The sequence below is a fragment of the Anser anser genome (assembly GCF_964211835.1).
Source record: "Anser anser genome assembly, chromosome: 6".
Classification (NCBI taxonomy): Eukaryota; Metazoa; Chordata; class Aves; order Anseriformes; family Anatidae; genus Anser; species Anser anser.
This window is the reverse complement of record NC_139726.1, coordinates 34073459-34099224: the sequence shown is the minus strand read 5'-3', so window position 1 is coordinate 34099224 and position 25766 is coordinate 34073459. Positions and strand designations below refer to the sequence as shown.

The window sequence follows — 25766 nt, the reverse complement described above, 5'->3', positions numbered from 1 at the left end:
AGTATGTCCGACAGCCCTGGACACCCAAAGAGGACAGTTGTGATATTTTAACCTATTACGGGGTCTAATTAAGTTTAAATTAGTTTTTTTCCTCTGTATTTGAATGGGAGAGGATTTTTCCCCCTTCGAACACGCCATCTAGTTCTTGCCTGTGAGCTTAGAATCACAGGCTGTCTGAACCTCTTAGCATCACCAGGGGTAGTATACGTTGGCAAGCAAGAATATATATCTCTATACTTATTTGTATAGTTGGAGCGCCATGTAGCTGTCCGTGTGTCGGCCCAGACCTACTTCTTGGTGAGAGCCCGGCCCAGCTGGCAGCAGCAGCAGCAGCAGGCTCCCTTCCTGTGTCGCACAAGTAGGTCTGAGCACTGTGCAGCAGATGTTGCCCGCTGGGTGACAGATGCATTTAAAACTGATTGCGAAACTGGATTTGGGATTTTGCAAATTACATTGAACAAGGGCAAGTGCTATTTAAGTCTCTGTGCTTTCACAGGGAACCGTATTTCTGTTGCACTGAATTTCTGTGTAGTAATAAAAGCTTGGGGCGCTGCTCTAAGAAATCTGACACTGAATTGCACCCGGAAAGCCAGGTTTAGGCGTTGTTTAGGGGATGGTGGGCATGTGTGGTGAGCCAAGCAGTGTGCTGTATGCTGCAGAGATTCCAGCTGCAGCCTGAGACCCATGAGTGGGGATATTAATGGAGGTGTGGAGACAATTAGCCTGTGAGTAACTGCTGCGCTAATGTGGCTGTACAGCTCTGGGCTGCGGTGCCCAGCGGGGTTTTGGGCTGGGAGGTCCGAGCAGCTGCCCCGGGAGTCTGGCACATCGGGCTCTGCTCTGGCCTGTGGTGCTGTCACACTGGCCTGGTGGCAGTGCAGCAGCTGGCATGGTTGTGGCTAGGGCTCTGAAAGCTGTACCAGCATCCGTGCGGGTTATTTTAGTTGTCTCAAACCCAGCCTCTGGGATCGTGCAGGTGCCTTCTGATACCGGTGTAGCTTATGCAGCAGTAGCACTGCTATTTCAAAGCTTTACATGAATGGGTAAGACTGACTGCCCCAGTGGGAAAACAATGGTAAGTTCAAGGAGCGACTCTGAAATCGAATATCCCAGCTGTCCCGAGCACCGAGGCTGCAGTGTAGGATCGCTACAGGCAAAAACTCTTTCCTAAAAAGAGCAGATCGTAAAAGATGGAGCAGTTAAATGTAAAATGTGAGGTAAATACATGTGCTTCTAAGAGACATCTTTCCGTATATTGATCCTCAATGGAGAGATGAAAGGAAGGGGCCAGTCAGGTTCCCAGCTCTGCAGTGCGTGCTGTGAGCAATATCCAGATTTCCTTGCTGTGTGGTCTGGGTGGAGTGCCCTGCTTTGTCCTCGTCCATTGCCAAACTGGTAGAGTTGTCAGAAGAAAGAAGGCTGAGGAGTTAGGATCATCTCTACCACTCTACCCTTGTACTATGCTGAGACTTTTTTTTTAAGCTGATGAGGTTTGCTGCTGTGTAATGTGCTGCAAACATTCATTGAAGGGAAAAAAAAAAGTGCTGATCTTCTCCGGTTTCAACACATTTCCTGGGGGCAGAGGGCAAGAGACTTGTCAAGCAGCTATTTGTGCTGATTTAAGTAGCATCGACAACAAAGTGAAAACAACAGTAGCGAGTAAAATACATTTTCCCAGAAGGCTGCTGTTTTCAAATGAAACTCCTTCAGCAATTTGAGCATGCAGTCTCCTTTTAAAGCTTTGATATGTTTGATGAGGAAATAGAGGGATTTCCATTGGGAAAACTGAGATCTGAGGAATCACCATCAGGAATACTGCATAAAATAGAAAACTAAGATTCTGAAAACTCTGATTCTTGTATGCAAAAAGCTGGCTGAAGGAGAGCATGCGGATAGCCTGCTTTGCTACGTCTGACATCCGCACTGCTGAAATTGTTTTCACAGTCTGTCATGCTGTTATAGGAGCTAATTTAGAAAAGAATCTGAACCATTTGTTTCTGATGGACAAGTCTCAAAAACAGTGAAGTCTTTTTGTGGCACCAGGATCTTATAATGACTAATAAATATCTTAATTGTGAGATAGGGAACAGCATCACTGCTGAAATCGATTTTATGTAACGTAATGAGGATGGCTTGAGTAATGTAAATAAGCATTACTGCCCCATTGAAAAGGATGGCAAATGATGACTGGCAAAACTAAGGGAAAATGGCTTTTTTATTTTTGCAAGTTTTTCTTCTGAGTGAACTACTTCCATATTGTTTTCTAACGATTTGAAATTAAGAAAATCTGTCTCTTATTGCTGGTCAAAGAAATGCAAGCACCCTGTAAATTAAGGAGGCTTGAGTCAAAATGGAAGGCTTTTCTTTTTGGTTTCACATTATTGAGTAGCAATTTTTTCCCAAGATTTTACCTGTTGTAGTCTGTAGACAAGGCAGAACTGAAAAAGGGTGTGTTCCCATTGTTGCTTTTTTTTCCATCTGGATAAAACTAGATTTAACAAAAATTCACCCATGTGTATTTATTCAAGTTTTAAATAGATGAGAGTGCAATAAGCCTGCTCTCAAGGCAGTATTTTTTATATGACAGCTGCTGAAGCAGCCCCATTAAATGGCCTTCTTGGTTATGGCATGACAGTGAGAAACGTCATTTTCTTTTTCCTTTGCAGAAAAAGGAGTACTCTGTGCACCTTCTCCCAAAGACACTTACAAGCATGATGACTGTTTTTTTCCCCCTGTGCGTTTTCTGGAAAACAACATTGAAGGTTATATTATTGTAGAGCAGGTTATTTTATGAAAATTCTTTATTTCCAGCTGTAGCACAGTTTGAACTTTTGTATTCTGGTTACTCCAGCTATTCTTCCATAGCCTTAGTTGTCTAAAAGTTTAATGCGGATAAACTTCAAGCTTTTATAGAAGTATTTTAAAGAAAAACTGAAACCTCTTGCCTGCAGTTGAAAGAAAACATTAAAATTATGCCCAAAATCCCAGCAGAAAAACAGATTTCCCTGATAACTTTTCACAAAAGCCACATAATTCTTCTGCCAGCATTATGCACCCCCGGAGAGCTGGTAAGAGGTCATTTGATTACAGGATTAGCCGGGCCCCAACCACCTCCTCGCTTCGTCCTTACTTCTGAGGATATCACTGCAAGAGGGAGCCGCCATCCCATGGGTCAGCGTCCAGCTGTGTGCATGATGCCTGTTGGTGCTGGCACAGCCCAACTCCATGCTCCCCTATAGCACCAGGAGAGGGGAAAATCTCAGGGCAGGGCCCCCAAGCTGCGATTCGGGATGGTTTTCCCTGGCTCGAGTGAAGATGTGTTTGGTAGGCGTCCAAAAGCCGCTGCTGTGTGTTTAACAGGACAGCTGCGGTTTCTGCTCTTGGAAATCCATCAGGGTTTTCCAGACATCTGGGAAGAGAGGAGGGAGTGGGATATCCAGCTTGCACTGCTGTGGAGAAGCCAGCACTGGAGTTTGAGGTGTGTCTCCATATTTTCTCAGTGAGTCAGTTGTAAAGTATTCAAACTAAATGTATGCAAGGAAAAGATCCTTGCTTTGCAGCACCATGTAGGTTTTTCCTTCTTCCTTCGTAGTTGCAGAAGTCTCTTTGATATCGCTTGATGAATTAAGAGAAGGCAAAGACTGTGGTTGATAATCCCGAGTTCTAGATCTTAGTTTGGGTATATCTAGAGCTGTGGCACCTGTTACCTTCTTCTAGGAGGTCTGAATGTTTGAAGCTGTGCCTTTTTTTGGAAGGTGTTCTGTAGTCAACCAGAAGCTTCCATGTTTTTGGAATTTCCACCCTAGATATAATAAATGTAAAGAATAGGGTTACACGTCCATTACCTTGGAATTGCAGAGTAATTTTATGAGCATATTTTCTTGATATTGCAATACTAGTATGACCAGAAGATAAATTCTTTAGTGAAATGGGTTCCATATATGCGAAGGCCCACATGTTTAGCAAGTCTTATCTAAAGAAATCCGTATTATAGCAGATCACTGAAAAATTGAGATGCTTCAGAGGTTAACAGGGATAGAACATATAGGAAGAAATTCTTTACTATGAGGGTGGTGAGGCACTGGCACAAGCTGTCTAGAGATGCTGTGGATGCCCCATCCCTGGAGGTGTTCAGGGCCAGGCTGGATGGGGCTTTGAGGAGCCTGACCTGGTGGGACGTGTCCCTGCCTGTGGCAGGGGGTTGGAACTGGATGATCTTTAAGGTCCCTTCCAACCCAAACTGTTCTTTGAATCTGTGATATTAGCAGGCTAATGATTTTAATTCTTGGACCTGAACCAGAACTGCTGGCCTGGACAGGTGTGAATGGTGAAAGCAAATTTCTTAGTTCATATTGTTGCAGTTAACTCTGAGTATGATGAAAATATTGTTCTGGTAAGCATAAACACGTGGAAATTACTAAAAACTTCTAGCAACCATTGATTTGGTTTTATGTGCCAATCCATTATCCTTCCAGGAAAGGAATACTGAAAACAGTGTTCACTGATGGGTGGTGGTGAGGTCTGTTCTCTTTGCTTGTCTTGCTTACCTTGCTTAAATTTGTATTTATGGGCTCAGTTGGGAAGTTGTGTTTTGGTTCTTCACCTTTTCTTAAGGCTGGTACTTTGAGTAAACGTGAATGAAAGAAAACAGGCTGTGACCACACAATCCAGTCCCTCTCGTGTGTTGCATGCACGGCTGGTGGTTGTACCTGTAGTTGTCTGCGGTGCTGCTGGGTCCTGCTGCTGCGGTGCTGGGTCTGCTGCACGTGGCTTCCGCTGCTGTGCCAGGACCTGGTGTGTTGTCAGCCTTTGGTAAGATCTGATCGTGGCGCTCAAGCCGGAGCTTTCTCTTACCAAGGCTGTTGTGGCTCTTGAGTCACCCTGTAGCAGCACACGCTCCCTCCTCAGGGCAGAATTATCCAGTTCTTTGGTTCAGTTACCGTTACTGCCGGCGTGTTTGCCTTCGAGCTGGAGGCAGTGCGAAATTGGCTCTAGCCTTAAAGACCTCATCAGCTCAATGTACTCCTGTGCGGAACCGTGATTGTGTTTGACTTGAGTGCAGTTAGCTGACTGTTGCTTGGTAATTTGCTCTACTGAATGCTCTTTTCCTTCCACGGTCAAGTGCAGAAGAGTCCTGTGTAAAGCAATTACAGCCATAGTGTTATCTGTAGGGTTTTAGCACAAAAAAATTGCCTCGAGTGAATGCATCCCATGTCTGCCTGAGGGCTACAGATGGCAGGATTTTGCTGCAGCCTGCTGATAGTCATCTTTGTGCTGAAACACGAGTGGTTTGTATCTTGGGCTTCGTCAGGTGGAACAGCTGAGATGATGTCAGATGTTCCTCTGGGCTTTTGGGAGGAGTAGAAAGAAGTGCTGACAAGGGTGCCAGTAGCGGGCCTTACACCAGCACGTTAAGGTGAAGTGATGCAGGGGTAAGGTACCCAGGGTTTGCAAGGAGACGGCGGGAAATCAGAGGGAAAAGCTCTGTATTTACAGAGCAACCTGCTGAGGATTTAAAATTGAGGAAGAAATTCTGGAATGGCATTAATTAGGGTACAGGCTGATGACAAGAGGTACTTGAGCACCGAGTGTCCTAGCCAAAGGCAGCTGATTTTAAATGCTGGTGTGAAGTGGTGGGGTAAACACCCATACCAGGGTCACCTAACAGTGCATGTGCCTCCTGATGTGTCTGGTGACGTTACGCTGGGCCTTTCAAGACAAGTGGTGGAAGGAAGACACCGCTGGGAGTGATCTGTCTGCGCGGAGATGGCAGGATGCTGCACGGTGAGTTGGGAGCGGCAGAGTGGGGAGAGTCTGAAACAAAGTCCCTGGCCCAAACATCCAGCAGGGTGCAGCCCGGTTTCTGGACTCAGCCTTTGAGGTGCCTGCCCGTAAATTTAGGTAGTGCACCTACAAAAAGGTTTGGCACATCTGCGGTGTGTTCTTGCAGCTTGTTGACTTCCTACACCTCTGATTACATACAGGTAACTGCAGTGGCTTGACGCTGATGCCCCTGGGGAGATTGCAACCACTAGTACAGGCTTTGCCTAGAAATGGTTTGGTATCTGACATCCCTTTCTTGTTGTGCTGTCCTGTGCATTGCTGCACTAATAATCCTAGTGGTGCTTTCTGAAACCTGCAATTACACTGAGCTCCGTGATAGATGGGAAGCAGCATTAAGGGATTAATGAGTTGAACTGAATATTTTGCGATTCCTTCAAGTGTCAACATCAGCATGCAGCAGCACACTGCCGATTAGCTTCATTCAGCCTTTGGCAGCCAGCACAAGGCATTATCCTGAGATGTTGTGCGCTTCAACCACCGTGGAAGGACTCAGCATCGGAGTTACTGTGATACAGGATTTTAAAAAATGTAAACTTCTTTAAAAGTGGGACCAAGTGGCTACATCCTTTGCAAGTATAAACTGACATAGCACAAGGCACTTGCTCACAAGTACTTTGCTTGTATCTTCACAAGTGTCTTTACTTGTATCTAACGTAGCCATCACAGTGGTCAGTTTAAGGCTGCTGGAGCAGTTTTCTGGGTGTCCACATGGAGTGACCAGCCCCTATTAAATCAGCCCCTTCTGTTCTGAAGGCATCTTAAACTTTTGAAAACGTCTACCTTTTGAAGAAGTGGGGAAAAAAAGTTGGAGACGAATTATATAGTGTAACAATTTGAAATGCACTAAGACAAGCTCTGCACTCGGCACCTGTAATTATAAACAGCATTTTGATCCTGAATAGGGGGTTTTAAAAGGAGGCTATAGTCAAAGCTGCTCATTAATTATGTTACTGAGTGTCAGCCCTTTTAATAAAGCAAAAAGTGCCTTCTTCCTGGCTGAAACACAAATACAATAGAGATAATGTCACTTGCCAAGGAGGGATTGTTTGAAATGAGAATGATGCTTGTGCCTACTAATTAAAAGTTAATGAATCTTTAAGAAGTGGGGCCTCTGAGCCAGATTTGAATCAGTTTGCCATTGCTCCTTGTGACAGGTCGCAGGCTGAGGCATGCAGAAAGCCTTGCTCTGTGTTTGTCTTCCTCAGTTCATCTTTGGACTGGGTTGTGTTGCTGCTGTGCTCTTTCTGTAATGCCACTGTCCTTCATACAAGGGACTAAGAGGCCACCAAAGAGTTAGCATTTCTATTTTGTTCAAAATACTACTAATAACCTCCTGACGTAGACAGTTTATGAATTCCAAGTGCTGTACAGCGTATGTGTGTACATGTCTCTTGTATGGCTGTAGAAGCAGCCTGAGTGCTAGTCAACCCGTGCAGCTGAGACAGTGCCTCTTTTGTCGTGTTGCTGCACAAAATGTTACTCAGATTCTTAATCCACTTGACCTCAGTTGCATCTAGATGATGTATCGCAGACCAAAACAGCTGTTAAAGGAACCTTTTAACGCTGCTGAGTCAAATGGCTCATTTCAGGAAATACTGGAATAAAGGGTGTTTGTGCAGCCTTTGTGGCTGCCTTCTGCATGTGTATTATAAAGCAGGCTTTAATTATGTGATCACATTATTACTTGTTTCCACAGAACTCCTGCCTCATTAAGTGCACGATATGGATGTTGCTCCATTTGGGAACAGCTACTCAGTGATTTTGTTCTTTCTCTTGCGTTTTCAGTGCACGTCTCCAATCTTTTTTGTCTTCTGCAGACTGCATACGACTGTGTCCTGTAACTACTGGCTTTTCCATCAGTCATTCTTGCATTACCTTGCCACTTCACATTTAGGACTTAGTATTTCAGAGCCCTGCAGTGAAATAGAGGTGCACTCGCACTTCAGAGGTGGAAGAAACGTTTGAAGTCCAAGCATCTCTCCTTGTAGGTGCCCAGCAGAAGCTGCCCAGGCTGTCTTTGCAGCAGTCCATGCTCCGTCCTGACCCTGTGAGCTGCTTGGGCATGGTGATGTCGGTTGGGCACCAGGCCCTGGGTGCTAGGTTAGAAACAGTTGTTGAGGATTTCTTGCTTTTGCTTTCAGGCCATTCTTTTCCCACCTCCATGCTGATTTCCCCATCCCCATTTGAGTGTTTCTGATCTGAAAGTCTTCTATAGATTGAATTGATCTGCTAGCCCATTAGGAAAAATTCATTTCCACAAAGTAAATCTTCATAATTGCAACACTTAGAAACTCCTGAAAAGCCCTCATTGATTTCCAATAGAAAGCCTTAAGTCGAACTGATTTTTAGAAACGAGCATAGTTTGGCTGCTGTTTTGATTCTTCTCTCTTATCCAAGCTTTGCTTTATATCCTTCTATAACTTGCTGCTTGTTGAAAAGAATCTGCCTCTGGTAGTTCTTGAGGAGTTTTTTTTTTCTCGACAGCTCGCTGAGAGTCACTGAGCAGCTGGGGTCCCCTCCTGTTGCTGAGGCGGTGATGGGTAGGGTGCTGAGCGGTGCTGAACAGAAGGCAACCGGGGTTGTCACGTGCTGGAGCACGCGTCCCTTTCTGTCCTGAGAAGTCTCCCAAAGTTTCTGGTGCCTGTACCTGTCCTTATTCCAGCTGATTTTTAGAACTCATTTAAACTTTTAATTTCATGAGTTGTGGTAAGAGCCAGTATCCAAAGTATCTCAAAGCTTCTCTTCGCTTCTTTGACTGATCCGGTTATCCTTTCAACATTTTTAAGGCTTGGACACGTTTGCAAGATGTGACTCAACATGCTGCACGTCCCCCTGAGTCTGGCTTTGTTGGCATTTCTCGCTGCCAGCTGTGGAGGCGGCTGTGTGCAGCGCTTCCCTGTGCCCCGTTCCGGGGCAGTGCGGGCAGGTGCAGCGGGTGCTTGGGCACTCCGCGCCTCCATCATAGCAGAAAGGGTTTCTTGTGCTGTACATGCAAGTTCAGTCCAAATCACTCTTCCATGAGCGAAAACCATCTAGCTGTTGCTGTGGTCTGGGGGATCTTTCCCTTTGAAAGGAAAGAAATCTCTGTAAAATTGCTGTGCCCCTATCCTAAAAGTTTTGGCATGACTGTGCTAATAAATTAAGTCACGGAAATCCCAGATACCTGGTTTGGAAGTACATTTGCAAGCTTCTTCCTTGTGTCATCCTTAAATTAATTAAAAGTTGTGTGGTGTTCTTTCCTCTCGTTTTACATTGGTAGTGCCTCTGTTTGTAAATAATGGTGACTGCTGAAGGGTGAATGCTGGCAGTTCAGCCTGGATCCTCAGCCATGAGGACAAGCACAGTCCTCTGCTCAAAAATACTTGTTTCTCAGAGGTGTACCTCTCATTTAAGTTAAAAGCATTTAAGCTTTCAGCAGGAGGGTGCTGTGTTTGTTCAAAGGTACTTAGTAGTGTTTGGCTGCTGGTCAAGGCTGTTGTGGCCACAGCCATCTGTGGAAAAGTCAGCCAGCATTTCTTCCTGTGGTTCGAGATCTAAACTCCTCTGTTTTCATGTTGCCTGTAGGACAGAAATGTTCATTTCGTTGCTGCGTGCCTCTTCTGACACCTTAGGCTGTGTTTGTCCTAAGGTCCACGTGTGTGTCCTAGGCTGGTTCTTAGCTGCTGTGAATCTGTGGCATTGGGCAGTTTGAGCTTCACTCATCTGTCCTGGCTCCAGGTCAGACTTCTGGGTGTTAAATGCTATGGAAGAGAAAAAGGTTTGGGACAATTCCCCTTTCACTGAAAGCTTCCAACCGTGTTACCTCATGCAGTGTTAATGCCAGTAAACTGGGAATTGGCTAAGCAGGTAATAAAAGGATGTGGTTAAATTTACTTGCAACCGTATAAATCCAGGATAAGCTCCCTGGAAATCATCAGTGCTATGAGGAAGACGTTGCCTATGAATGAGAACTGGAAGCACTTAGGAATTGGCAGGTTCAGATTATCAGAAGTGCCTTGTCACAAGAGGATGTAGGACTCACTTGAATAGGAGAAGAGCTGGAGCAACGCTGATTGCTCTTGAAAATCAAGTCATTCCTTTTGTTACATATTTTCTTGCACCGTTTTTACCCTTGCAGTGCATTGAGTCACATCTTGAAAATGTGTCCAAGCCTCAAAAAATGGCAAAAGGGTAACAGGAACAGTCAGAGGACCAAACAGAAGCTCTGAGGTTCTGTTGCTGCAGCAGCACAGACAGCATGCAGCGTACTTTTGGTGTGAATTCCTGTCCCTGAAACCGGGAGATGAAAGCTGAAAGGGTATGTGTGCCGAATAGCTCCTGGGAAACTAGGCTCTCAGCTCCCATTAACCGTACCCGATGTGTGTCTGCTCCTCTTCTGCACAGCAGGGAAGATGCCCCACATATCTGCTGTGTTATTCACCTCTCTCGCTCTGAGCCATAGATCATTTTTCATATGTAAACAATCTGAAATATTCTGGGATTTTTAGAACTCATTTAAACTTTTCATTCTGTGAGATGTGGCAAGAGCCAGTATCAAAAGTACCCCAGCAGATGAGGAACAGTCCTGCTCCAATTACAGATGAAATATGCTTTGAAATTTCTGACTTTTTCGAGAAACAAAAGATGCATTTGTTCTCTCCTCACACAGATTGCTCTAAGTGGGCTGCAGCAATGTGCTTCAAATGTGAACCTCAGTCTGAAATGTGAATTAACCTAGGGTGTTGCGAGGGACGAGACCTTCAGAGTATGTCTACAGCTCCTGCCGCTCGGCTTCATCTCATGCGGACAGGCGAGCAACAAAATCTCGGGCTGTCCGTTTTCTGCAGCAGGCAGATGAAAGAAAGGTAAATGTGCGAGGCAGGAAGGAATCACAAGAAGACAAAGCAGACCTCTGTTGTGGAGGCAGGTTCCCTGAGATATCCTTGTCCTGTTTACCTGGTTTTTTAGACTGCCCGGTGAAGGTGGCCTACTGTGCTTCAGTAAGTATCTAATTTAGTTAGATTAGCATCAATCTCCTTTGCAAGTCTTTCAGACATGTTCAACAACTGCTAGCTTTATGCTTCGGAGGATTATCGCCTGTGTTAAGGCATGTCTGTGTCACAGATCAGTGGTACCAGTGCTAGGGTGACGGCTCTGACAGAACAACTCTGGAAAACGTCTGTGGAAGCCGAATATCCAGTTACTCGCTTGGCTTTCCTGCAGGATGTGACTTGCCTCCGCCTAGGAGTAAGCACAGCGGAGGAGTGTGGGTTTGCACCCCAGCTGCTCCTGTGTGAAGTCTTGTACCTGGGCTCAGCCTCTTGGGCTTCAGCTAAGATGCTGGTGGAAGAAGCTGTGTGCTGAAACGTGTTGTCTTGCTGCCTCTGGTAGGGCAGTTCCCTGCAGCGCAAGAGCAGGAACATTTTGTATCAAGACATTTGATTTTTCCAGAGCTTGCATGTCCAACGTACTAACAAGCTAGCTGCTCTGTTGGCAGCAAGCACGGCAGTGGTCTCGCAGGGTTGCTGTCAGTGCTGGCCTCCCTTCTCGTTTTCTTCTAAGCGCGGCAGTGCTTTGCATCACTGAATTTGGCAGTGTTGATTTCTGACAATTTAGTGAAATGCCTGCAAACTCTCGCTGCTCGGTGCTTTCAGCTGACCAGCAGCCCAGCCCCTCTGAGAAGCCATTCAAGCCCCTGCAGAGCACAGCATGTTTGTGCTACCCTTTTTTCCAGTAAATGTTATACTGTAAAAGAAAACCAGAGTAGACCAGTTTGTGTCTTTTAATAAAAGTTTTGGTTTTGATTGTCTGACCATCTTTTGAGTATTTACAATGGGGTAACAATTTGTTTCAGGAGTCTGAGTTAGGGTGACAGGTCTCTAGGTCTCTGGGTTTGTCACCCTTCTGTGCCCTGCTCAGGTGACCCTATGTCACCTTCAGGCAGCACTGTGGGACTTCTCCCATCTCTCGTGAGTTTGCAGTTGTTCCTTCCACGACAGTTTTGGTTTTTAAATAACCATGGATAAACTAACTTTTGTCCAGCTAACTTATCAACACGAGTCTCTTCTTAATATTCCTTAAACATCTCCTTCTCTGCTTTGGTTTGCACTATTATTACTTGATCCCAGCTTTCCTGTGCCACAGAGTAGTCTACCTTTGTGTCTTCATTAGCTCTTCAGCACTTGTCTGGCCTCTCATGAGGCACTGCTGACCTGTGCAGAGCTGCTTGAAATCTGTCTTTCAGTATCCCGAGTCAGCCGTGCTTTTCCTTCCTCCTGTCGGAATAGCTGGTGCTGCCACTTCATGATCACCGTTACCTAGTCCATCTTCTGCCTTCAGATGTTCAGAGTCCCTCATTTAGCCGTAACTAACTGCACCTACAGAAGTGAAATACACCCAGATGTGAGATGTTGCTGATGTGTCCAGCTGGGATAATTTGGATAAAAAAACCTCCCTTCATGGTGCACGCGCATTTCTCAGAGCTTGTGTAGGCTGAAGGATGGACTGTGGATACTGAAAGACTGCTACCTGCCTATGGCAGTGGGACTCCTTGCAGGAACACTGGCTTCACATAAAAGCTGACACCATTAGCAAATGCCACTGTAGTTACAGGAAGGGGGTAGATAAACTATTTGATACAGGCTTATCATTTAAAAACACCTGATTTTATTAGCCAGCAAGCATTCAGAGGACAAAATGCCAACATGTAGCAGTGCTAATAGTTTTTTGTCTGAGTCAAGCAATTGGCACGGTACTTTTATTTATTAGCAGTCTTTTCCTAAACATGTCCTGGGTGTTCACCGCAGGCTGTGCAAGTCAGGGCTGTGATTCTAGAAATCCCGAGGTTTCCAAAGCAGGATTTACAGTGTAACTGAACCCAAGGAGTATGTCTGGTCCGTGTGTCACAGCCATGTTACCTTGCTAGCAACACTCTGTATCCCTTTTATTGTTACCCAAGATACTAGGATGAATCTAGAGTCTCTGACATTGCGGATCAGTCCGTAAAGATGCTGGAAGTTCTGCTTGCTGGAGACATTGGCCTCATGCACTTCTCCATCATATGCTCATCAGAAACTTCGCAGAAGGGAGCCTGCTGGTACTGGCCCTACTCGTGTCTCCCTTTGGGCATGGGCTGGGGGCTCCTTGGAGCTTAGGAGGTGCCAAATGGGGTTTTGCTCAAGAAGGGAATATTCTGTGCAAGGCATTACGTGGTTGCGTGCTGCTGGCCATTAGCAGCAGTGTCTGGACAAGTGGCATCTTCCTAAGAACACTGAATCTTTGGTGCGTGACGCTGCACCTGGGCGTGGGGCTGTAGACAAATCTCATTTAGCAAGTCTAACCGGCTTAGGGCTGATTGCCTTCTCAGACATACAGAATTAACCACAGATAATAGGGACCACGCCTGGCCAGAGCATTGTAAGAACTGACTTTTTATTTTCTGGTAATGGGAGGAAAGAAGAAATAGCTGAGCTGTTTTCTTCCACTTTTCTCCTGATTTTGCCTTCATTTTTTCCTCAATTATGACAGCAGTGTGCAATACAAATTTTCTTTGTTATCCGAAAGTTGCCCCATTCTTAAAAGCAGAAGGTAGGGAGGGGGTCCTTGCTTTCTGCTCCTGATTCAGCCCATGCCTTGTGCTAACTTTGGCAAGGCAGGCACCGAATGTGCTTTTAATTTCCTTTCTTTATGCTTTGATTCTGAGTTTGATGGAGTCATTGGCAAGGCTTCTGTTGCTTTCATTGACGATTCTACGCTCATGGGTACAGTGAGACATGGCAAAGTTGACTAAAAGTACAAAGTGTTTCATCCTGCTGGCATTTATCCTCTCCCTACCTTTTCCCTGTCAAGCAGTGAATATTGAATATAGCTTTGTTCAGCTGCGATTTGTTAGCCATGTTTGGGTAGAAGTTAATCCTTCAGGTAGGGTACACGTCGATTAAGAGTGATAGCACTGGAAAATGGGCTTTTTGCTTGCTGTTGGCTTGAAGCTGGGAAGAGAATCCTGTCTGCTCACCCTCCTGCTTAGGCAATTCAATGCACTTTGTAAATAACATTTTGCACTTTATAGGTGCTTCACCCCTGCCCAACCTCTCTCAGGACTTGCAAAGCAGTAATTAATCCTCATTTATGCTGCTGCAATAGGATACCCAGTTTAAGATATGGTAGCACCTAGAGCACAGGGTAATTAAGGACACGCCAGAAACAGCTGTAGCACCAGAGTTCTCTGCAACTGCTCAGCAGCAATTCCCCGCTGCTGCTTTGCTGTGGTCAGTGAACTTTGGTTTATAGGCCCCATCACACTGGTCTGCAGCTTAATAAGCATCTCTTCTCTTATTGTGTGGAATAACTGGGATTCCTTGGGGGAAAAAAAATGAAGCTTTTGGTAAACTGTCGTATTATTTATGCACTTTGTTTGCAGATTCTCTGTACTTTTGGGTTTTGGTGTTACCATCTTTTTTTTTTTTTTGGTGAATCATTGTTGGTAAACCCAGATACATAAGTGTTCTGCTTGCAGATAATCTCCTTTCTGTAAGAAGGGATTTAGTTTTTTATGTGAAACTTTGGTCCTAATAGAAGCCATTAGTGTAGCCCATGTTTCACTGGAATCTGTTTTTCTGTGGATATTGACTTTATACAAGAACAGGCATTCTGAAGAATCTAGCCTCTACGGTGGGACGTGCTCTGATGCATGTCAAGGAATGTAATCTAAGATGGCAGGAGAGGTACTAGTGGCTGCTGGAAAGGTGAATTTGGTGTAACTTTGGATGTTACCAAGAGCAGGGGAGGAAGTTATTTTGTTAATCACAGGCTGCAATTCACAAGTCTTTAATTCATTTAAAAAAAAAGTCTTATCCCTTTAAAAGCTGCCACTAACTGGAGGGTTTTCTTTGTTTCAGCTTGTGGAAACCTGAACTAACACATCCTGTGACTGACAACGTGACAACTACACCAAAAGGTGGGTTTTCTGTTTCTGTTGGTTTCTATCAGTTGTTCAGAGCACTGGCAGTGCTGCACATCTCTGACTTTACCAGATCGGATTGCTTAGCGAGCGTCTGTGGCTTGTTCAAGCAGCAAAATAGTTTGACAGGATTCCTCTGCCCGCGTGCGTGCGTGTTGATGTATTTTGATGGTGGTTTAAACAAGGACAATGAGTACACTTTCTGGGCTGTACAGCACAGGAGTTGGTGGCGCAGAGGTAGAGAACTTAAGTGAAAAGAAAAACTCACTGAAGTGTTGCCAACTTTTTTTTTGGTGCTGGTGTTTGTTTTCTGTAGGAAATGACCTACTTGCGGTGCGAGTTGAGCTATCCAAATGCCAGTGCTGCCGAGTATAAGCACTGCGAGCTCAATCTGATGTTGCATTTTTCTCTTCTCACATTTCACATTTAGGGGTTGTGGTTGCCAGCAATGTTCTCTGCGACATGGGCTGGTTACTTGTCTGTCAGTCCCCACGTGCTCACCTACTTTGAGGAATTGTTCCTCTGCTTTGTTGAAACGTTTTGTTGAGGTTGCAGATGTGAATATTCCATAAACAACACGGCACAAATGGAAAAAAAATGCTGATACATGGATTTCCCACTGCACCCTGGTATTATCTGTTTAGAGGAAGGCTTATGTAATGGGTGCAGACAGCTTTTGGTTGTCTGAACAGCACAAGTGAAAAATAACACACAGAAGTGGTAAATACCATTTTCACTTTATCCAGTGGTTGTTGCAAGAACAATTATTTGATCTTTTTTCTTCAGCCAAGAAGAATACTGATCTACTTGAAGTTTTCAAGCACCATGCTTATCTGGTGACACTGCATAGCCATTATTAAGTTAGAGTTCTGTGCATTTTCTTCCTTTTTTCTTTCCCCTGGAGCTGCTTCTTGCTCTCTTTCTTGCTAGGGGGCAGAATGCAGTAAAAACTGGGGCATGTGTTGCCTGGATCTGTGTGCTGGGGGCAGTTTCTTCTGGCTGCAGTGTTGCTCCTCTTACTGTAACCCCTTTTTTCTCTCTTGGAAGTCATAGATCTTTTTCCTACGTCTAAGGGAACGGATTTTTTTCTTTCTGTAGGTATCTGGAGTAGGCTGATCTCTGAGACTAAATGGCCACATGTGAGTTGGTCCTAGCAAATCTTGGGGATAAAAGTGTCTCTAGTTGTCCTTTGCTGTGACAAGGAGATTTCAGTGAGTGCAAGGTTTAGTTGCTTTTTAGTTGCTCCTTGTCAGTCTCTGCATGTCAGGACTTTTCAGTGCATTGTGTGTGATGCATTAGGTGAGAAGGTAAATTATTAGTGAGAGCTAGGACTTTGAAAGCTGTGATGAAGTAAAGTCCAATAAGTCGGATGGGGAGAGGGGGCTGAGGATCTGGGCTTAAAGCGTAGACAGAGCTATTTGTTTGGTGCTCTTTGCAAAGAGCAGCAGTGAAGTGGAGGAGAGTTCATTCTGCTTTTTAATTCACTAGTGCAAGTCTGAGCTTCAGGAGTCCTGGTGGCAGGTGTCAAATATGCTGTCTACTCCTACCAAAGGCTCTTCACAAACAGTGGTGTCTGTAACCGGGAAAGTCAGTGCCGGCAGGTGAGCTGTTGGCTGAAAGGGTTAGGTGAACTCCCATCCTCCCATCTGCTCTTAGAAAAAAGTGGTAATCCAATTCTGCCAGTGACAAACAGCAGAACACGGGTACTTCCAGCTGTTTGGGCTGCTCACAGGTTACCATGGGGAGAAGTTGTGTTCCTGCGTTAAGTGGAAAGCAAAAAATCTTTGCATAATTAGTTGCCTAAATTCCATTTTCGTAAGCTGATCATAGAATCATTAAGGTTGAGACAGTGCAGGCTGCAGGAGCAGCCCCAAACCAAGGCTGAATAAACATTTTAAATGTTGAATTTTGATGGGGGTTCTCCTTGGTACTGTTCTTTCCTTCTGCCAGGTATATCTAAGCCATGTTCAGATGATGTTACTTTGTTGTCACAGCATGCTACGTGTTCAGCTCTCGCTTTCATCTTGATAGCCTTCCTTATGATGCTCTCTTAACCTTTTAGACAGCCCATGTGATGGCACTGAAAAAATCTTCACCCATTTCTTGGTCTGACTCTTGCATTACTTTCCGGACTGCCCCAAAGCACCTTTCTTCTCCTTGCTTGCTGTTGTATGTCTTGCGCAAAGGAATGAAAGCAAGACAGTTTGTCTCAGGCCTGTCTCTGCAAGCTCAGGCACAAAACAAACCTAAATGTTACTTAATTTTTCATACTTGTGTGGCAATGAAACCCACAGCTTCAAAACAAAGTGTGAAATGTGTGACAGCTGTGTTTGACTGAGAATCTGAAAAATAAAATGGAAGCATGCAACAAAATTGTATTTTTAAATCTTATCAGAACATTTAACTGGAAGAATGTTAATATGCATAGCAAATAATTTCCAGACCTGTACTAATTCATGGTTAATTTCCAAGTGGTATGGAAGAGACTTTTTATAGAAGCTCGAAGACCTGCATAACCTAACCTAATGTTAGGCCCTTGTGTGTAGATACTGCTTGCAAGGTACATGCTCACCCTGCTCTCCTTCAGCTGAGAGCAGTCTGCAGATCTGCACCTTTGGAGGTCTGTTGAGGTCTGTGCGGTTGAACCTTTCTCCTTCCATGAATCTAAAGAAAGCTTTCGGTTTTCACAGACCTCTCCTCTGTCAGCTGTGAAGTATGAAGGAACTGAGTGAGCTGGTGTTTTAAAAGTCCTGTAAACAGCAGGAGAGGTAGCTGAGCGTTTACCTCTAGGCTGTTAAGAGTGATACGTCAACTGTGATCACCACTAATGCTATGGAGTCTTTTTGGCTTCTGTCTTGAAAACCGCTGCCGTTTGAGGCCATTTATCTCGTAAAAGTGGCCTGCCTGTACTGCTGCAAATAAGTGATTGGAAGAAGGTACCCGCTCTCTTGCAGACATCCAAGTGTCACCGCTCCAGAGTGTACTGGGTCTCTAGCTGCCAGTGTAGGATAACGCACCAAGTTGTTTTATGGATCTCCTAGTGTAGATTCACCACTACCAGTCTCTCCCACTCTACTTCTAGGGGCAGAAACTGTGAGGACGGTCCTGTAGGAGGGTAATCATTCCCGCGTGCTACAGGGGAGTGGGGACAGTCCAACAAGGATGTTATGCTCAGGCTGACTCCTTTCTCTCTTACATGTTTTATGTGTGATGTTCTTTGTGCCACTTTAAAAAAGAAAAGGGAAAGAGCTTCCCTGTTGAAGTCATTACCATCCTATCCAGCATCACTTGGTTTGATGTTAAATACCTTGGCTAGAAAGAGAGTATGCTTTCTGTCATGTGAGGCAGGAGCTATTTAAACTGAACCTTGGCTGTGCGTGTAGAAGTCACAAGGAACTTGAGCTTACAGGAAAAAAATCCAGTTGATAGGAAGTGCTCCTTATATCGTTGTTCACAGTGCTCCTCTCGTAGGAAGCGTGTGGGGGCAGAGAGGCAGAGTTTCTCCGTCTGGAGGTCTCGCAGTGTCTGCCCCCAGCAGCACGTGGCTGGGATGTGCAGCGTGCTGCAGGAGAGCTGTGGTCTGGCCAGGACCCTGACGGGTTAGACAAACGTGTTCTGGGCCGCATCCAGCGGGGTGCTCAGGAACGAGGCCATCCCGCCATGCCATTAACCAGCCCTGCCTCGCGGACCTGTGTGTGGTGGTACCTGGAGAGCTGGAAGGGCCTGAAGCCTGCCTCCTGGGAAAGCTGAGGGTAGGATGGGGACCAGGGACACCCGTTTGCCCTAGGACGCGTGCCAGGGAGGAAGGCAAGTAGGAAGTGTCAAAGGAGGGTTGTGGCTGTAGGATCTTTCCCCTCTGGTGCAGGGAGGCCAGCTGGCACCCATATGGCTCAGAACCAGCTGTGCTTGCAGGATAGGCTCTGATGGCTTTCTGGGTGGCGTGGCAATGCTGAAGTCAGCACGCGTGTGTCCCTACTGCTCAGCAGCAGCACGGGCTTGCGTTTGTTCTTGCAGGTGCCTCTGGGCCTTCAGCCTGTCTGAAGCCCTGTGCCCTGGTATCTTCAAGGACTGAGGTTATATGTACACAGAAATAGGTGCTCTTTTTAAGGCCAGCTTTGTTTTTCATTGCCTGAGATTACGGACAGTATATAAAGAGGCAGAGTTGAAAAAGCAGCAGTTTTCTGTGTGATGGCAAATGCTTGAGTTCATATTCTACCAAACACCAGATGTGAGACCCAGAGGCAGGGCCAGAAAAATATTTATTGAGGGAGTATCCGAGGAAGTTGTTCTTCTTGACACCAGCAGCTCCCGAGTGCTGGTTAGTTAAGCAAGTAAGTGGTTGTGGGCTGTTATTAATGACTAATTCCATTGCCAGCAATGTATTGAGGAGGAAAAAAAAGAAACAGCAAAAAAAAACAAAACAGCAAATGGAAGGAGCAGGTGGTACACGACGTGTTGTTTTTTTTAAAGGAAACAGCATATTGTAGAACTGCAAACATCTGCTTCTGCTTAATGCTAAATCTCCACTATCTGATGCAGTTAACTTATGTGGAATAAATTACTTGACCAGCCAGTGGGCCCTTACTATACCGTTTTTTTTTTAATCCTTGTTTTAGTAATTCAGTGGGGTAGAAACCTCCCTTGTTACCATGCGAGCCGTAGCAGGAGGTTGGGAGGCAGTAGGGGAATAGTCTTGGTTAGGACCTTCTTCGCTGGCATGGTTGGGACTTCGGCTCTTCACTTCGTTGGGAGCAGGAGCCAGGCCCTTGCTGTGTAATACAGCAGTGACGGCTTCTGAGCCAGTGTTAAAGAAGAGGTGTTATGCCCTTTAATTCTAACCTGGAAAGTTTAAATTAAGCAAGACAAGTTTCTTCTGGGAGGGAAAACATCTTTAATTAGATTATCTGATAGAGCAGGAAAAAGAACAGCCAAGTTTGCATGTGAGTGGTGTAGACCTGGATAAAGGTTTCTGTTCCCAAAAGCTTTTCTTAGTTTTTTTTTCTTCCAGCTGTAGATGTTATCTTTATCTACAAGGCTTGCTTCACTTCCAGCCTTTGAGCTCAGTGACTGTAATGCCTTTTATGACTCGAGGATGTTTCGTTGTGTGTGGGGAGAGCATTTCAGTGTGTACCACTTATGAATGAAAGCTCTTCTGTTACTTACAGTCCCGGCTCATATCCTGTTCATAGATTTTTATCTCCATTCCTCATATTCTCATACCTTTCTGGAACTGTCACTGGTCACTAGATGTTATGTCAAGAGTCTTTCATTGTTCCCATGAAGTCGGCTCTAGCTTTTTTCCACTGATAGCAGTACCAACAGAACCAGGGTCAAAGTTACATCTGATGGGGCACCATGAAGGGTCTCACAGCAGCTCTGCTGAAGGTAATGTCAATTTTTCCTTGTGGCCAGGCCTATAAGTATCCTTCTTCATTAGAAGAAGGGGTCATTTTTCTTCTTTCAGCTGTTAACTGCTGCTGGCATAAGCAATGTCTCACTCTCTGGAGGTATAACACCATCTCTTTCAGTGTTGATGCTCACCTGGGAAGCACGGGGAATTGCACGTATGAATGGGAGATGTTCACCAAATGCTTATTTCAGATTTGAAAGGTGGATTGTAGAATTCAGTTCATTTGTCTGAGCTTCAGCTCCCTTGTCTGAGTGATGTGTAAGGCCAGGAAGTACTTAATTGTATAACTTTCATGTGAAACCCCACTGTTTTCACTTGGAACTGATTTATCCTTTTGCTATTATCATCATCTGGTTATTTTACTGCATGAAGAACTAAACACACAACACACTTGAGGATACACAAATCGTACATTTTCTGTTACCTCCTCTCAGGATGTTTGTGTATTTCAGAAGCATCTGTTTGTCAAGCCACTGGGTTTATAATTCCTAGTCTGTTTAGGACTGGTGTCTCAAATTCTGATGAAATCAAGTCAGCCCTATGCTTCTAGGGAACGCAGGTTGATTCAGCAGGGGGAATTTAAGTGTAGGAGCTGAGACACCTGGGAGTGATCTTCCTGTCCACAATTTCCCATCTAGTCTTGGCCAAGTCACTGCCAGATGGAAAACAAAAGTAAAATCTGGGAGTCCTCCTGCTGCAAAGGAACGAAGGAACTTGGGCACATCTTAAGTGTGAGTCATCCCTGGTTGGGAAGGATGGTCTGATTTTTGGGGACTCATCTATTTCTCTTCGTGCTGGTGGGACTATAACAACCAGTACAGAGTGTGTGTCTGAATCTTGTATGGATGAGAGAAGACAAATCCTGTTTTAGCTCCCTCTATGTGCCTTTCTGTGGTGTAGCAGGAGCTAAAGAGCCCAGGAGAGGTCTTGGCATTGCTCCGTTGATTTCCACATGCACACTGTGCTTGGAAAGCTCTTGTTGTGCTTGAATGGGACCTCCTAATGCTTTTCTCCTGACAAAAGAGAAGAAAATATTTGGTTAGGAGTCTGTGTCCTTCTTTAACCACTGTTGCACAGGGGTCTGTGCTACAATACATCCTAATTGCCTGCTTATCCTGACCTAACAGCTAAGAAAAAGCTCCGAAGTGCAAACAGTCACAGTAAGGGCACGTATGTGTATGAACTTGTTTGTTTTATAACTAGAACAGGGGCATGTGTTTGAGCTGCGTTATAACGTGCTCGGAAGGAGAAAACGTGAACCCCAACTCATCAGGTAGGAAGCGGTTGCTTTGGATGAAAAGCTGTTGTGTTGCTCAAGCAAGAGCAAAGGTAAGTTTCATGGGTAAGCTGTGGGGTCAGGTCAAGAAAGCTCGGACTTCTAAATACTGGCAGGATCAGTCAGAATTGCATTTCTGTATTCACTAGTACACAGTTTCCTGATAAGAGCTGAGACTGAAGGTTGCTGTGCTGGAGCTCTTTATGTCAGAATGCAGTTGTGTGCATTGTTTGTGCTAGGAAGCTAGAAGCATCGGGCCCAGATGCTTATTTACCTCTGAAATTGCTGTAGCTCTGCTGGTTTCCGTAGATGTGCACCCACACGCATTCGTAACGGCCGGCAAACAGTCTCTCGAGCCTCAGAAATGCACACGAGAGGCACCGAGCAACATCTGTAACGTAGCAACGGGAAAGGCTCCGTGCTGGTCTCGTTCCTGCTGGTCTCAGATGGTGGTGGTAAGAGCCATCGTGTGCTGGCGGGGTGCTTTCTTTGGTGGCAGGCTCTCGTAAGGCCGGTCAGACTGCCTGGGAACGCAGTGCCCACCAAAGGGGAAACCAGAGCCAGCTGGGCTTGTGGTACCAGGACCCAGCTTTGGTTCACAGGGGTCAGTGCATCAGATCTCCACAAATCGTTTTTGTTTTCCATATGGCGTTCATGTTTCACCGTGTGAAGTCTGGCCTTCCTGAAGCCCTCCAAAGCTTTACCAGCAGGGTCTGGACCTCCTGTCTTTTTCTCTTTGCAGTACCTCTGAGCTCTGTTGCAGGCTGTGTGGGCAGCGGAAGCCCCTTGGCTTTGCCATGTTGTGTGGGGATGAAAAGGAAGCCCCTTTGTGCAGAGAGTGAGGTACCGGGCCAACAAAATAGTGGGGGCTACAGGCAGCGTTTGTGTATTCCTTGGGACCAGCATCTCTGCCAGTAGTAATCAGCACCGAGGGCTGGGATCAGCGCAGCACCTGCTGCTGCGGCTGCTCTTTGCCTGCTGTCAGGTGTCTCATGGACTTATGCAAATGAACCACTTAAGAAAATGAATTACAACGGATCAAGCCGTTCTGTAAAGAATAGCACCAGACCCTGTACAAGCCAGACAGATGCCTGAAAGATGTCCTGTATTTACTCGAAACGGAGCAATTAGGTTTTCTGCTGGTGTCTTTTGTGTTTTTCACATTGTTTGCCTATTATTTCTGCAAGGGCAGAAGGGGAGGTAGCATTAGTGTAGTAACTGCTGCCTGTAATTATGCAGCCAAGACAAACAGAAAAAAGCCTTCTGGGTGTTTTCTGCGTCTTGGGATTTATTAGGTGTCTCGGGTGCTGACAGAACAAGATGTAAAATTGCTTTCAGCATTCATTTGTCAATGTGTGTGAGACAGAAGCAGCAAGTCTCATAAAACTACTGTAGTGTAGGGACTCTTCTTGTTTGGTTCTGCCCATCATAGGCTAATTCCTTCCTTTTTATTATTTTAATGGCTGTCAGGTCTTCCTGTGAGTAGACAAAAATTACTCTGTTTTTACAAGTGCAGCAGAGGGAAGAGCACATTTCATTTTTAAGTTTTCAAACCCAAACTAGAGTTGTTCATTCTGTTTCTACAGCACTAATAATCATTGACAAAAAATAATAAAACCACTTGCAGTTCAGAAAAATCCTGTAGCCTGTTTTTGCCTGCAGGGGGTAGGGACGAACCTGTCTTTTTTTTTGAGACAGCAATCAGGGCCAGGATTTGTTTCTTCGTGCTGACTTCACCCCCCCATCCTCAGTGAGTCCTGCTGCTGGGAGAAGAGCAAAAGCCTCGGCTGGCATAAGGGGCACTTCTGTCGCGTGTGGAAATGCCTGCCGCCTTTGTGGCTGAAAAGATGAGGTATTGACGATGCGAGCGCTTCTTTTGGGAGCAGCATCTGTCTGACAGATCCCAGACGCCAGCCACTGACGTACTTGTAGCAGGCTTCTTTCAGCTGCAGTTTCTTCAGGCATACCCCAGCGCAAACGTCATGCTGTCTGCTGCTTGAGCTGCGCTATGTCAGACAGTCGTGTGACCTCCTCGTTGTGACCAGCCTTCTTGGAGGCTTTTGGAGCGCTCCTCTGCTGCCCTGCCACCCAAATGAGCACCCGCCTGTGAGGGGAGGGTGAAGGGCTCCCTGAGAAGGGTCCAGCTCCATGTGATGTTGCCAGAGCTCCTTTCTCCAGCCCGTGTCTGACGACAAAGATTGGCATTGCAAAAATGTGGGATCTTAGAGCTGCTCTGAGTGTGCCCGGGTCTTGTTGCTGTACTTACAGCTCTGTTAAGGAGAGAAACCAGGCAGGGGAGGTGTGAGGGCAGCAGCTAGCCCTTCTGGGACCTGCCTCGTAGGTACAGAACCAAGCTGAGCCTGGAGGTTGCCCAGTTCTCGTGAAGTCTATTTGCAGAAGAAGCAATTTGCACTTGATTTTTAATCTGCAGAGTTAGTGTCAGTGCAGGAGAGAGGAAAAGCCTCAAACAACCTTACTGTGGTTAAGAATCACATGCCTGGGCACAGCGACTGTGATTTGTGGGTTTGGGGCATTTTTAAAGCGCATAACTTTGTGGATTCAACTTGCTCTTGCAGGAAAAAAGAGAAGTGGATGGCCGTACAGACAAAGCGGAGTGACTGAGAGTTTTCCAAAAGCTGGGGGCTATTTTTCTGTGTTAAGTATTGGTTTGGAGATGTTGAGTGGGGGAAAAAACAATCTTAGCCCTACAGGTCTCAAAATATTGCTGTCCTGTCCGCGGATCCTGCGTCTGCCCTTTGCACAGAGCCCTGCAGAGCCTTTGGAGCAGGAGCAGGGGAAGCATCTTGTAGAGCCTTCAAGCAGAGAGTGCCATGGCTCAGCCCGGCAGCCAGCTGGGTGTAGCTGAACCCTTGATATGAGGCGAAGGGGTGGTCTCTATGTCCTTCTCTAATGACACACAGACACTGCCCTCCCTGTATCTGCCTTCATTAGGAAGTAGAAGTGCTTCCTAATTAGCTTCATGTGGCAGTTGGAAGATCAGATTCAGGTACAGGTTCAGCAATGATGTGTGGAGTTGGAAGCCGTGGGGCAGGGAGGGAAGGAAGTCCGAGTTTAGCATTTGCAGGTGCACATGTAATGAAGAGACTCTCGGGAGATTTTAACCAACAATATTTTCTTCCTATCAACTTTCACAGGATCAACAGGTGTCAGGAGACCATCATCTACCTTAGGACTCCGAAAACAGACCCCTCTGAGCAGAGCAGAAACAAGTTGTTACGCTAAAGAAAGCACCTGGGACCTGGTCAAGTCAGATTAGTCCTAGCTTGTTCTCCGGGCAGATAGAACAAAATATTTGAATTGTGAAGTAAATCCACGTTCCTGAGGAGCAGCCCCATGGCTCTCCCCGCAGCCCTGCCATAGCGGCTCTCAGCTGGCTCTCACGTAACGCGGTTGTGCTGGGACGTACTTTTAAACTGCAGGGCTGCTGAGTGCTGATTGCAGATTGGACGGGAAGGATTGCTTGGATTATCATCAGGAAAGCAGTGGAAGGTACGACCTTTCCTGTGCCCCTCGGGGCAGAGCAAAGACCTCTGTAGCATTCTGCTTTTTGGGCAACCTGGTAAATAGCAGGAATGTTCTTACAGGTTAGCTGCAGAGGCATCTGTAGACTTCCTGGGCGCTGAAGGAGATGGGGTGGAAAAGACAGAGATAAGGACTCAAAGTCATGCAGAGATGAGGAAATAATTTATTCAAGACGGAGTAACAAAGCTTAGGAAAATCATGCCAAATCAAGCAGTGCAGATGAAAATTTTGCCTGAGCGCAGAGCACAGGCTGTGACTGTTCACCGTCAGGGGGTTAGGCTGGGGATAGTGGCAGCTGCAGGGAGTGCAGCAGCCAGGAACTAAAAGCGACCATAAGGTCAGTGCTCAGAGTCAGGTAAATGAGCCGTGCTGGGGGACAGGGGCAGCGAGAGCCCTGATTGTCATCCCAGAGGTGATGTGTGCTGCCGTAGTCCTTGACAAGGAGAATTGTGCTGACAGTGACTGGCTGTTCTGATGTAGGAGCTGGAATTCACAGGGAATTTGCTGCGATAAAGTTAGTACGGCACGGCCTGCACGTAGAGAACTGGTGTAAAACTTCAGTGCTCTGTCAGGATGTTCATTTTAACAGCTTTCCTGCTTTACTGTCTCTTGCAGTGGCTCTAGAGCCTTGTATGATACAGGAGTAGAGAGACAGCATGGCCCTGGGAGCAAGGGGGAGTCCAGCAAATGTGAGCTTTGCAAGGGTCTGGGAGCCTCTGGTCTGCCTTCTGATGGCTACATGGGTGTAAAACTGT

At 45.8% G+C, this 25766-nt stretch overlaps 1 protein-coding gene across 23 annotated transcripts in view; it reads left to right on the top strand.

Annotated features, from left to right (window-relative positions):
* Positions 1-25766, top strand: part of MAP2 (microtubule associated protein 2) — a 197917-nt gene that overhangs the window by 27183 nt on the left and 144968 nt on the right. For 22 of the 23 annotated variants that reach the window (XM_083842122.1, XM_083842114.1, XM_083842108.1 and 19 more), the window contains one exon: positions 14721-14779. Coding sequence is in view for 1 of the 23 variants with exons in the window: in XM_083842147.1 (XP_083698273.1) it covers positions 5669-5784; positions 14721-14779 (175 nt within the window). In the remaining 22 variants the exon portion in view is untranslated. Of the gene's footprint in view, positions 1-5668; positions 5785-14720; positions 14780-25766 lie in introns of those variants that run through there. The other variant, XM_083842147.1, reaches the window with a different exon arrangement.